This window comes from Pan paniscus, chromosome 5 (assembly GCF_029289425.2).
Source record: "Pan paniscus chromosome 5, NHGRI_mPanPan1-v2.0_pri, whole genome shotgun sequence".
NCBI lineage: Eukaryota > Metazoa > Chordata > Mammalia > Primates > Hominidae > Pan > Pan paniscus.
In genome coordinates, this window is record NC_073254.2 from 149,354,543 (window position 1) to 149,369,203 (window position 14,661).

General features: G+C 37.9%; 1 protein-coding gene across 1 annotated transcript in view; it reads left to right on the forward strand.

Moving 5' to 3' along the window:
• Positions 1-14,661, forward strand: part of LAMA2 (laminin subunit alpha 2) — a 637,137-nt gene that overhangs the window by 477,874 nt on the left and 144,602 nt on the right. The window contains exons 33-34 of the mRNA XM_055114116.2: positions 2,744-2,886; positions 6,403-6,501. Coding sequence (XP_054970091.2) covers positions 2,744-2,886; positions 6,403-6,501 — 242 coding nt within the window. The remainder of the gene's footprint in view (positions 1-2,743; positions 2,887-6,402; positions 6,502-14,661) is intronic.

Below are 14,661 nucleotides of genomic sequence, written 5' to 3' on the forward strand. Positions count from 1 at the left end.
GTTGTCACATTCTAATGTGCAGAGATAATGTGGGACGCAGATTCTGATTTCCTAGATCTGGGGTAGAGCCCGATTATACATTTCTAATAAGCTTCCAGGTGGTGCCAAAACTGTTGGTCTGATTGCTACTCAAAGTGTGGTGCACAGACCAACAGTATCACCTGGGAGCTTGTTAGAAAAGCACATTCTCAATCAGAGACTAAGAGAAACCAGGTGATCAAATCACCTCCTGATTCAGAAATACTGGGGGGTGTGGACCAGCCCTCTAGGATTTCCGAAAGTCCTACAGGTGGTTCTGAGGCCCAATAAAGCTTGAGAACCAGACTGTGGATCTTGGTGTTTAGACACAGTCAATTTGGCACTTAATTGAGTTCTGTGTTGTGTTTTCTGTAATTGTTTAATGTGGACAAGTCTGTTGAGGTTTGCATTGAACGGGTCTATGAAGCCAAAATAATCTTTTCCTTTTACTTGGTTTCCATGCAGTGCAAATTTGGTTTCATTCTGGCTAGGAGAAGAGTAAGAGATATAGCCCTAGTTCCAGACTTCTGCTCTTGCCTCCAAAGCCTCTTTGTTCATTCAGCTTGTGAAGCATCAGGAGCTTGCAAAGCCCCTGCAGGTGACGCTCTACAGTTGTCACCTGCAAGAAGCTGCAGGTGTCACCTGCAAGAAGCTGATTTATTAAAAGCCCTGCCAGGGCAGTTTAATCCCTGTGAAGTGATATTGTAACTCACCTCTAGCTGCTGTCCTATCAAAAAATCACTCTCCGTCCTCCTTCTCTTTGTTTACAAGCACCAGTTAATGGTTTTCTCTCCATTAAGCAGCTCAGGGGACTGCTGTTTAGAGACCTAATTGAATTCTTGCCAAGTTTGGGCATGATCCAGAGCTGCTCCAATTCTCGGTATTTTCCATGCTATGTATTTTCCCCTATTCTAACATGTATATAGCATTGATACCTCTATCTGCAGAATGTAAGAAATTGTAACTGTATACATGAGAGTATATTATAAATGCAGTAGTTCCTGCTCCTTGGCATGCAGATACACCTCATTACTCTGCAATGCAAAACTAAAAATATACATGTTTTTTAAATCTGCTAAAAGAATCAATATATGTTAATTTTGGAAATTATACTACTATTTATGAGATCTATTCCATAATGAAGAGTCAACAATCCATTTGTCTCTCTACCAATTCTACCACCTATCCTGGCCCCTACCACCAAATTTGAATAGTACCTCTTTGATGGCCAAAAATATTATGGTGAGTGTATTAGTCCATTCTCGTATTGCTATAAAGAAATGCCTGAGACTCAGCAATTTGTAAAGAAAAGAGGTATAATTGGCTCATGGTTCCATCAGGCTGTACAGGAAGCATGGCTGGGGTGGCCTCAGGGAACTTTCACTCATGGCAGAAGGCAAAGCTGGAGCAGGCATCTTCACACAGCCAGAGCAGGAGGAAGTGGGGGCTGGAGGTGGCACACACTTTTAAATAACCAGGTCTCATGAGAACTCTGTCATGAGAACAGGAATAGGGGGGTGGCGCTAAGCCATTAAAACCACTCCAGTGATTCAATACCTCCCACGAGGCCCCATATCCAGTATTGGGGATGACATTTCAATATGAGATTTGGATGGGGACACAGATCCAAACTATATCTGGCAGAATATTAGCATTCTTGGCTACTTAAAGAATATAGTTTTTCTAGCCTTTAGCAATTATTTATCTATAAGACTGAAAGAGGTTAATCATCAAAGTAGGGATTTGTGAGACTGCATCTAATCATGGGTGGTAATAGACTGAAGGGATAAAGAGGAACAGTTGGCAAATAAATAAGTCAATAAATATTATCATTAAAAAACTATAGAAAGAAAAGTTATTTTTATTTTGACTTTTTATTTTTTTTTTGAGGTGGAGTCTCAGTCTGTCGCCCAGGCTGGAGTGCAATGGCGCAACCTTGGCTCACTGCAACCTCCGCCTGCCAGTTTCAAGTGATTCTCCTGCCTCAGCCTTCCGGGTAGCTGAGATTACAGGGGCCTGCCACCACGCCTGGCTAATTTTTGTATTTTTAATAGAGACAGGGTTTCACCATGTTGGTCAGGCTGGTCTTGAACTCCTGACCTCAGGTGATCCACCCACCTCGGCCTCTCAAAGTGCTGGGATTACAGGCATGAGCCACTGCACCCAGCCTTCTTTAGACTTTTTTTTTTTTAAATTATTCTACTCAATAGATACCAAGCTAAAAATTTATATACTTTTTGAATGTGTAATACATAAAGCATGTGGAGGTCAAATTACTATGACTTTCTCCAGTGCAATCTAATGGAGCACCACACATTTAGACTCTGGAGCATGTTTTATTCCCTGTGGACAGGTTCCTGTCGATTGCTCATGTAGGGATTTAGGGGGTATTTTTAATGTTATATTCTATGCCTTAAAGGAAATCTTCAATACTTGTGCAATACACTTTTTCTCCCCAAATCTATTTGCTCCTCCTCTTTGGTCCCTCAGTTTATATTATCGCCTCTATTTCAGGTTCTGGGCGACATGCATATCTGTTCTTTTGTTGTTGTTCTTATCTTTTCTCAACCATCATCCATTTGATAGCATTAATATTCTGAGATGAGTAGTTTCATCTTCCATGGAATTATTCTTGGACCATAAAATATTTCATAGCTGAATTCTTTGAACATCTGCCTGGGATGTTTAGCAGAAGTAACTACTCTTTGTCGCTTCTCTTTCACAGTTTGTGGAGATGAGTGCACTGGCCTTCTTCTCGGTGACTTGGCTCGCCTGGAGCAGATGGTCATGAGCATCAACCTCACTGGTCCGCTGCCTGCGCCATATAAAATGCTGTATGGTCTTGAAAATATGACTCAGGAGCTAAAGGTAGGTTGGTGCAGTCACAAGCAAGGGCCAGGGACAAGGTGACAGAAGCTTCACAAGTGGTATTGGCCGTAATTGGTAAATGTTCTTCCCACAGCCCCAAATCAAGGGAAACAACTGTTAGGGAAATTCAGAGACTTTCTTAACCAGTGTTTTTCAAACTGAAGAACTATAATATACAGATTTCTATTAAGGGAAAAGAGTCTCATGTACCCCCCAGTGTCTGGCCTAAATCAGTTTTATTATGTCACTTAAATATGTGCAAACATAAAATCAGGTATAAACTCTTTATACTTATAGCTCTATAAAATTAAAACAAATTAATCCTTACAAAACCAATAAAATTCAAATTAAAAACATTAATATAAAGTAACATGATTTTGGCTGAATGGAAATTGCTGCTTGCAACAAGAATAGGATATTGACTATTTTCACACAGTTCTTCCACCAGAGGTGATGTGGTAACTCATTTCTCCTACCTTACCACATTTGAACCAGAGAGCCCCCTACAAAGGGCCCTGAAATGAATGTGAGCATCACTTGGCAAGTTTATGTGACTAACGTGCTCAGTCTGCCATAGGCTCAAACACACAGGCAAATGTAGACACTGAGATTAGGTGGCCATATTCATCTCTCAGGTGCCTAGCCTGGGATCCAGAAATGCTTACATTAATATTTAAGGTTATCATCAAAATGAAAACACATGATTAGAATCTTGTACTAAAGAGCTAGAACTAGTAGACCTTTAAAAGTTCTTCAACAAGCACCAGTTTGATAAACACTGTTCTAAATTGTGGTTAAAGCTTTTGGTAGTTAACGAGGTAGGAGAAAACATTAAGGAAATTGGGGTTGTTTCACCTGATGAAAAAAGATGAAAGGGGTCAACTTACTATCAGTCAATTATCAGATATTTATTAAGAAATTATAGAATACCTCAGCATTGCACTTGGTTCCCTGGGGATTTCATGACTCTTTTAATATCTTCACTACCCTTAGGAAATGTAGATTCTATGTGCTTTAAAAATAATCATTAAACAATAATCAAGCAATTAGCAAGAATACATAATGACCATGTGTTTTACAAACATTCAAAGTAAGTTAGAGTACAGAGACTGGAGAAATCAGTAAGATTCAGAGTAACCAGAGAATGTACCATTACTGAGAGTATAATTTCTGTTGGAATTTGAAGTGTAGACACAATTTTAGTAGAGAAGTATTTGTTGCTTTAGAGGAAGGCATCTAAGATTTATTCACTACGCATTGGTAGATATTCTTTCAGGAAATATATTCTTTAATTCTGACCATAACCTTTAAGGTAAGTATTATTATCCCTATTTTCCAGAAGAAGAAGCCAATAATGATGATAACAAGAATAACTAACATTTATTGAAAAGCTAGGCAATTGACTGAAGTCTTAAATGGATTACCATACATAGCTTTTACAGAAACTCCAAGAAATAGGAAAGAAGTTGTCATGGTCTGAATATTTACATCTCCCCACATTTATATGTTGAAAGTCTATCACAGTCCATTGGAGCTGCTATGACAAATACCATAACTTATAAACAATAGAAATATATCTCTCACAGTTCTGAGGCTGGGAAGCCCAAGATCAAGGTACCAGCAATGTTCAATGTCTAGTGAAGGCCTGTTCCTCACAGAGGGTGACTTCTTGCTATGACCCCACATTTAATTCATTTAATATCTGGATACTGAGGAAAAGGATAGCTAGCTCTCTGGGGTCTCTTTAATAAGGGCACTAATCCCAATCATGAAGGCTACATTCTCATGACTCAATCTCTTCCCAAAGGCTCCACCTCCTAATATCATCACATTGGGAACTAGGATGCCAACACATGGATATTAGAAAGACACAAACATTCTGACTTCTGCCGTGTGAGGACACAGGGAGAAGGCAGCTGTGCTTAACAGAGCCATGTGAGCAGAGGCGGTGGTGTGAATTAGATCTGTCTGGCAGATATTAAAAGTCAGACCTGCTAGTGAAAGATAAGGCTGGAGACTTCAGTGAGGCAGGGTGATATGATGGACAACCTTGAAAGCCAGGCAGAGGAACCTGAGTTTACCTTGTGGTCCTGGTATTCAGGGAAGTGAAGAGTTTTAATGAAAAGAATGCTGATCAGTTATTTTCCTTGTATATGGAGAGAATACAGAAAAATAAATTAAACTAGAAAAGCAAACATTTTAGTTGAACATAAAACATTTTAAAACTAATACTTAAGCAATGGATGATGAAGTAAAGAGGATCCTATAGAAGAGGCTCCAATTTGTGAACATCTTCTAAGCCAAAGGATTCAGTGACCCATCCACTTCTGGCTCAATGTTGGTCCAGATGACCTGGATTATCCTTAAATTCTAGTCTTTCTTGATTTTTTATTTTGTTCTTCTTCCATCATTCACTTGACATTTGTATACTGAGGATCACCTTTTGATATTATAAAAACTTAAGTTATTTCACCTCTTTGCTCAATTTCTTTATCAGTGCTCCCCAAGCTTCAGCCAAAGACCATCAAGGACACGCATGTGATGGAACAAAGTGGGATTTATTAACTTGTTGCAACAAGAGGCACTGAACACCATGGGGGAATTGTGGGCTGTCTCAATAAGAAGGTGTTAGGAATAACTTCTAGTATTTGAGGCTGTGCTAGATAACTTAAGGTTAGCACTCAACTGGGTGCTATTCGGAAGTGGGAGTAATTCTGTGAGTATTTTGTGAATCCTATCTAGAGGGAAGGAAGAACAGAGGGAGGATAAAGCTATGATTAATAAGGGGGCAGTGTTCATTCATATTAGCCAGGAAATGGGAGGTTGGGGTAGTGTTGTGGTCTACACAAAACCCGCTATGGTTTTGTCTGCGCTTAGACATTACAGGGTAGTCTCTTTTTTTCTGTTTCATTCATCACTGGTTCAGAGTGACCTTGTCTAATGTTAGTGTCCTGTGAGATTATTTATGTTCCATAGGAAAAAAATATGGCCCTGCTGTTAGGCCAGTTGCTAGCAACACCGAGGACAGGCCAGTTAGTTAGCGCCTAGCCAGGTCTCTATGTTAAGGCCTGCCGTTCTCTTTTTTACCTGTGATCTGTGTCTCTGTTAATTGGAATGGGAGCCTTAAATGGGCCAGGCAAGGAGTTTATCTTAACTCTACCCCTTACTGACTGTGTGATCTCGTGCACATTTTTAACTGTCTTCAAGACAGTTTGCTCTTTCATGAAATGGAATAATGCTTACCCCCCATAGAGCTGTTGTGAAAATTAAATGAAAAAACAAAACATAAAAAGCCTGGCACATAGTAATTTCTCAATAAGTCACTGCAATTTTTATTATTTGCCTGAATATTTGGCATGACACTCAATGTGTAAGTGCCCAGTTGAAATAGTTTCCTTATCTTTTCTTTGAAGGTGAGAAGGCTAAGTTCCTTTTATATACAAAAATTTGTTCTGTTGAACACTATCACTGCAAGGCCATTTACTAAAAATGTTTATGGGATGGAATCTTTTTCAGCACTTGCTCTCACCTCAGCGGGCCCCAGAGAGGCTTATTCAGCTGGCAGAGGGCAATCTGAATACACTCGTGACCGAAATGAATGAGCTGCTGACCAGGGTAAGTTGGCAAAATTATGAATCTTCTGAAAGCAGATAGATTATGTCAATGAAGGAAAATTACTTCAAAGTTCTGAAATGCAAATCATCTTCTTCCTAATTCCCAATTTGGTATATAAAATAGATGTATTCTGACTTGCTACTTCTGCTTCAAATCAAATCATAGAAATCAGTAGCACGCAGAAAAATTGGGGATACCTGGAAATTGTCAATGGCTAAAAAGTCCAGAATGACGGTGTATTTTGAGAACTTTATTCAGTAGCCTCCGTGGTAAAGTTTGTATCTGTTCTGATTTCCAAAAGCACTATCTTTGATTGTGTAAAGAGAAAGAAAAACAAATGAAAATACTTGTGGTCTCTTTCATCTCATCGTGGAATTTTTGCATTAGTATAGAAATACAGTGTAAATCAGTCTTTCCACACAAAAGAGGAAATCTTCCCTATTGTGAGACTCCAAAGTACTTAAGACACTTTTTAAAGTCAGAATGTAAAGTCCATGTTGCATTTATCAGGCTTTTTAAAGAATTGGAAATTTTAAATTTTCAAAACTGCGATGGTATTAAAAACTTTTTGCCGTTAGAGAATGAAGAAAACAACATAAAGCCCGCCATCTTGTGGCCAGAAATATGCATGAAGCGAGAAACGAGGCTGCAAAGTAGGGATTTAATTTGATTATCTAAGAGCTTTAAATGATAAAGAGTATTGGAGCTAGAAGGTTCCTGGGGATTATCGAGTCCACTTTGTATTTTAAAGAAGAGCTGCCTCGGGCCATGACAGTGAAACGAATTAACAATGGCCATACAATTTGCTAAACCCAGGGACTTAAGCTGGACCCAGTCTCAAGATTCCCACTGGCCCAGTACTTTTTCTACATAGCCTGCTGTCGGTTTAGGAAAATATCCACAGGAAAATCAAATAGGCTTCTGAGCACATAATGCTAAACAATGGCCCTGATGTTACAATAGCATACTAAACACTTTTTCAGAATCTCATAGCAACAATATAGAATGTACAGATACAACACGGAGTTTCTTGCCAAATGTATGTAGACATTAGATTAAATTGAGTGCATTTATCTCATATTAACTTAATATGAAATAATTCATATTTGTTATAAATAAGAATTTTCTAACAGGTCATGGTAGAATAAATCAATTTAACAAGCACACATAAATGTTCATAACATACAAAGCCTAAGTGTTGACAGATGAAAAATATGAATGAGGCTCAATCTGTCTTCAAAGAACTTTGAGATGTGTCTGTGTGTGTATGTGTGTGTGTACATCAGCATTTAAGTGTATGGAGGACCATATTAGACAACTGCATGCAGGTATATAATAAAACATGAAATAAAATAAAGTCGGAAGAAATTCTGGAGAAATATTTAATAATAGAATAATTTCATCTGCTTAGGGGTAATTAGAAAAAATTTCATGTAATAAATGGCATTTCATTCATTCATTCACTTAACTAATAATTTTTGGGAGTCTCTCATGTTCTAGGAATTATGACACTGGGGATAGAGGTGTGAGCAGAACTGCGCAGTCCTTGCCCTCATTGGCTTAGTATCGTCTAATGATCTGACGTTAGAGACACAAGAAGTATTTCTTTTTTTTTTTTTTTTGAGACAGAGTCTTGCTCTGTCGTGGAGGCTGGAGTGCAGTGGTGCGACCTTGGCTCACTGCAACCTCCGCCTCCCGGGTTCAAGTGATTCTCCTGCCTCAGCCTCCCAAGTAGCTGGGATTACAGGTGTGTGCCACCACACCTGGCTAATTTTTTTTGTATTTTTAGTAGAGGTGGGTTTCACCATGTTGGTCAGGCTGGTCTTGAACTCCTGACCTTGTGATTCGCCCGCCTTGGCCTCCCAAAATGCTGGGATTACAGGCATGAGCCACCGCACCTGGCCACAAGAAGTATTTCATTAAGAGTGTCAGATCTTTATTATGTCTCAACCTATACTCTTTACCCTTTCCAGCAGATTCTCTCATGCTATGTTTTTTAAACAGATTTTATTTTTTAGAACAGCTTAAAGTTCAAAGAAAAATTGAGTGTAAAGTTCAGAGGGTTCTCATATCTACTCCCTGCCCCCACAACCTTCCCCACCAGAATGGTACATTTATTATAGTCGATAAACCTAAGTTGACACCTCCTCATCACCCAAAGTCCATAGTTTACATTAGGGTTCCCTCTTGGTATTGTACATTCTATGGGTTTGGAAAAATGCATTATGACATGTGTCCACCGTTGTTGTAAAATATAGAAAAGTTTTACTGCCCGAAAACTCTTCTATGCTTCACCTATTCATACCTCCCTCCTCCTTGACCCCTGGCAACCACTCATATTTTTACTACATCCATAGTTTTGCCTTTTTTGGAATATATAGCTGGAATCATATAGTGTGGTACTTTTTCATATTAGCTTCTTTCCCTTGGTAATATACACTTAAGGTTTCTCCATATTTTTTCATGACTTTATAGCTCATTTCTTTGTAGTGTTGAATAATATTTCATTGTTTAGACATATCACTGTTTATTTATTCATTCCCCTACTGAAGGACATCTTGGTTGCTTCCAAATTTTGGCAGCATGAATCAAGTTGCTGTAAACATCTTTGTGCAGACTTTTGTGTGGACTTAAGTTTTCAACCTATTTGGGTGAATATAAAGGAGCATGATTGCTGGATGGTATGGTAAGAGTATATTTAGTTTTGAAAGAAATTACCAAAATGTATTCCAAATGGTCTTTTCTATTTTGCATTCCCACCGGCAATAAATGAGAGTTTCTGTTGCTCCACATCCTCAATAGCATTTGGTGTTTTTAGTGTTTGGATTTTGTCATTCTAATAAGTGTGTATGGTATCTCATTCTTGTTTTAGTTTGCAATTCCTTAATGACATATGATGTCGAACATCTTTTCATATGCTTATTTGCCATCTGTATATCTTCTTTGGTAAGGTGTCTATTTAGGTCTTTTTCCATTTTTTCATTGGGTTGTTTTTTTGTCGAATTCAGAGTTTTTTTGTATATTTTGGGTAATAGTCCTTTATCAGATATGTCTTTTGCCATTATTTGCTTCCTCTCTGTGGCTTGTCTTGTTCTCTTGAGAAGTGTCTTTCACAGAGCAGAAGTTTTTAATTGTAATGAAGCCCAGCTTATCAATTAGGTTTCTCCTTGTTGAGCCTTTGGTGTTGTATCTAAAAACTCATTGCCATATCCACGGTCATGTAGATTTTCTCCTATGCTATCTTCTAGGAGCGTTACAGTTTTGCATTTTACACTTAGGTCTATAATCCATTTTTAGTTAATTCCAATACTATTTTAAAATAAACTTTTTACTTTACAGTAGTTTTAGATTTCAAAAAACTTGCAAAGAGAGTACCAAGAGCCTTCACATACTCCATTCCCAGTCTCCCCATTGTTAACATCTTACATTAGCATGGTACATGTGTCATAACTGATGAGCTAATAATATTGAAATATTACCATTAACCCAAGACTATATTCATATTTTTTCAGAGTTTACTGAATTTTTTTTACTGTTTCAGGATCCCATGCAGGATACTACATTACATTTAGCCATTGTGTCTTCTTAGGGTTCCTCTAGACTGTGACAACACTGTCAAAAATACTGTAACAGTGTTTCTGATGACTTTGACAGTTTGGACAGGTTCCTGTGTTTGGTAAGCTGTCCCTCAATTGGGGTTTGCCTCATATCTTTCTCATGATTAGAATGGAATTATGAGTTTTTGTGGGAAAAACTTCAGAGGTAAAGTACCATTTTCATCACATCAAGAACCCATGTGACCAATATGACTTATTACTGTGGATATTGACCCTGATCACCTGACTAACATAGTGTTTGCCAGATTTTTCCACTGTAAAGTTACTCTTTTATGCCCTTTTCATACTCTAATACTGTTTTTATCTGCCCATTCTTCAGATTCAGTAACATAAAAGGCGCAGAAATAGGACTACTGAAAGCAAAGATCACTTTGATGGGTTGAGAAGGGGGAGGAAATGTAAATACTCATTAATTACTTTTTTCCTACCATATTTATAATTAGAAATATATCTTCCATGCAGACCATAAATACTCAAGTCAACATGACCAATTCTCTCTTTCCCTGTGGTCAAGCTGCATGACAATCAAAAGGTGAATTAATACAGATGGAATTACAATTAGAGAGTTAGATCGTTTCATTATCCAAAATCAGGCTAAGCACGCTAATGCCTCTATCTCAGAGTCATGAATGATCCTGCAGTTCCGACCAGGGAATGAGAAATGCAGTGGCCACAACTTCCAATTACCCATGACTACATTAGAGGAGACAGTGCTCTAGACTAGGACTGCACATTGGAAATACCAGGAGCCCTATCTCACACCCATAGGTTGTGATGCAGTTGGTCTGGGGTAGAGTCAGACCACTGGGATATTCAAGAACTCCCCAGATTATACTGATAAAGAATTACTGTGATCCTGTAGTTACCTAATAGCTAAGACTCTCTTCCCTCTGGAAAATGCCTTAATTGGTACTGCCAATCATTTTTTTTTTTTTTAAACAGAGTTTCACCCTTGTTGTCCAGGCTGGAGTACAATGGTGTGAACTCAGCTCACTGCAACCTCCACCTCCTAGGTTCAAGCAATTCTCCTGCTTCAGCCTCCCAAGTAGCTGGGATTGCAGGCACCTGCTACCATGCCCAGCTAATTTTTTTTTTTTTTTTTTTAAGTAGAGACAGGGTTTCATCATGTTGGCCAGGCTGGTCTTGAACCCCTGACCTCAGGTGATCCACCCGCCTCAGCCTCCCAAAGTGCTGGGATTACAGGCGTGAGCCACCACACCCAGCAGTACTGCCAATCTTTGTTATGCTTCTTTTTCTCTGCTTGGTTGGCTCACCAGTCACTTGATACAGTCTTTAGATTTAAGAGCACATGTCAAGGTTGATCCTGCATGACTGCTGTAGGAGCTGCCCTCTCTTCTTTAAGGGCTTTTATATTTTATACTCATTGTTTTTAAATGGAGGAATCTAATTCCCTAATATCCCTGGGTAAAGAAGACATTATTCCACCCAAGAACTCATATTTAAAATGTATTTTGATATATTTTAATTAATGTATAAATATAAAGTAAAAAAATTACATACTCATTTATCTCTTTCAATGCATTTTGATTTGTTGCCATTTTATTTTACTCACTGGAAGAACCCAAGTTCCTCACATATGAGAATCATGTTTAACATATTCACACTGCCCTACAGTATGTGTGAAATATTAAGATGCTTTTTGATGATGACTCTACTTACCTCTATAGCTATTGTCCTTAGCTCCTTTCTTTTTTCAGAGCCAAAATTTTTGAAAGACTTGGAGACAAGTCTGTATTTATTTCTCACTCCACTGCTGCCTGGATTTTCACTCCCAGCCCACTACTGAAACTGTTTTTATAAGATAACCAATGACAATCTGGTAACTAAATCCACTGGATACTTATTAATTTTACTTGAAATCTCTGCAGCTTTGATCTTTCCGTCCTTCTTGACATACTGTCCTCTCTCTGTTTTTCTCTTAATTCTCCAACCTTTCATTCTAAGGCTCTTCCTCTCATCATCCCTTCAAAGTTGGTGTTCCTTGGCGACTAGACCTCAGTCCATGTTTCCCCTCACTGTGTAACTCTTTCTTTGGTCTTCAATTGCCATGTACAAGCTGTTAATTCATAAATCTATATTTTCAAGGCTGACTTCATTCTCATGCTTTGGTCCTATGTGCCTTACTGTGGATTGGACATCTCAAACTAAACTCATCATTTCCTCTTAAAGCCCATTATTTCTCCTATTTAGAACATCTCAGTGTTTTATCCTCCAGTATATGCCCAGTCTCCCAAAGAGAAATTAGCAGGTTGCCCTTCACTCTACTCCCTCTTTCATCCTTCATCAAATTCAGTTTCCTTCTATGGTGACTCTTTATAAGCCTTATCCAACTCTAACCCGTTGTTATTTATATGGCAGAGTGAACATTCTAAATTACAGATCCTATCATGTCATTCTCTTCCTTAAATTGTACTATGGCTTTCCACTTTTTTCAGGATGACATACAGTGCTCTCCCACCATGATCTAATCTCTGCTTCTCTCTCATCTCTCTCCACTACTCATGTTCTGGTCATCTGGACCCCTATGGATTGAGGGTATAAGCCAGAAACCTACAAATTTTCTTTGGTGCCTCTTTCTTCCTCATGATGCTCCTGCTTATCCAATTCATTACCACACACTGGGCTTCCACTTGTGTGTATGGCATTCATCTCTACTACACCACTCTCATCCAATCTCATATTGTGTAGTTTGGGATTACCACATTTGTTTTTTAGCTGGTGTCTCTGCTTTTACTCTTGTTCTCCTCCAAATCTGTTCTCCGTAATGTAGCCAGAATGAATGTTTGCTATTCCAAATGTGAATACGTCATTGCAGTGCTTACAAACTCTTCCCCTGACTTCCCTTAGGCTCGTAGGATAAAGACCAAAATTCTCCCCTTGGCCACATCTCCCATCACTTGTGCCCCTGGCCATCTGCACTCCAGCCATACTGTCCCCCAGCCACTTTGTCCCACCACAAAGCATTGCCACACATTTATTTTGCCTTAAAGGTAATCTACCTCTCCCTACATTTTGTTAATTTCTGTTAACTCCAATTTACCTTTCAAATCTCAGCTCGTGAAAGCCCTCTGTGCCATCGCAGGGGTTCCAAGATTCCTCCTGTGCTTGTCTTATACTACTATTTTTCCTCTAGTTTGTAGTTATAAATTTATCTACATGACCACTTGACAAATAACTGTATAGTCCACCAGACTATAGACTCCAAATGGGCAAGAAACCTTTTTGTTTCTTATCAGAGTATCACCAGTATTATACACATAATAGGTGTTAAGTCAATATTTGTTTAATTAATTGTGAATGATTTTAAAAGCATTTGAACAACAAGATGGAAATGTAGACAAACCCAAAATAAACACTTATTTTGCATTCTTTAAAATGCGTTAAAATCAGGCATATATTTATAATTATATTGTTGAATATTTTGTTTTCATTGATAAACACCTCTTAACTGTTTATATTCTGTAAGGGGAGAATGCTATGTAGTAGACTGAACTGTATAAAATATTAAAATTTAGTTTCACTTACATTGTATTTTATTGCCTATTGAATATCAAATTTAATGAAAATGAAGCATTTCCAAAAGGATGAAACTAGTTTTTAAATGATTTAAGTGCCAATATTATAAGTTTACAAGATTTTATTTATAGTTAGTAAAAGATTTCAACTGCTAACAGTGTTTTTTATTTCTCCTTTTATATTTTTAAAAGATATATATAATATAAAACAAGTCATATCTTTTTGGTGTGGAACTTTTAAAATTGGCACTTGAAATATTTAGGAAGAAATTCCACATGGAACTGGCTCATTGTCATTCCACGGGGTCAGCTGGTTGCTCCTTCTTTTGTTGTGTGTTGTTGGTCCTTACGGCTTGCCTGATGAGTGCTTCACTACCACTTAGACATATGGAGCTGGTAATATTGGAAGATGACCCTTGAGAGTATCATATAAATGATTTGATCTGAAATTTAATTTTAGCAGAAAACCATGTGAGTCCACAAATGCAAAGGTAGACAGTATCTAAGCAATGTTATCTATTCAGTAGTTAGGTTTGCTCCATTAGATTCTAGTTTTAACATAAAGAAGGCAGAAAATGAAACACACTGGTCATATCCAACCAAGAAAATTATGTGCAGATTTTAAGAGGCACAGTAGAACTGCTTGAGCTAAAGCAGGAAAGTAACAGCTACATTGTTCAGAAGTAAATTAACGTATGCCTAATGGTAATGCATGCTGCCTAGACATAAATACTCTAAAAAACAAAACAAGAAAAAATAGAAAAAGAAATGGGAAAAAAAAACCTATTTGAGTGAATGTCAACATAAAAGAAAAGGTAATCAAAGGCAAGAGAGATACAAGATACTGTGTAAGGCATCATTTACAAAGGAACACTGTAAAGATTGCAGAATAGAGGTAAGAGGATGTTAAAATAAGAAAATCCAAGATAGAGAATGAAAGGAAGATTGTACAACATATTAGGATAAATGAGAAGTTATTTGTCAATACTCAAAGGACAAGATAATAG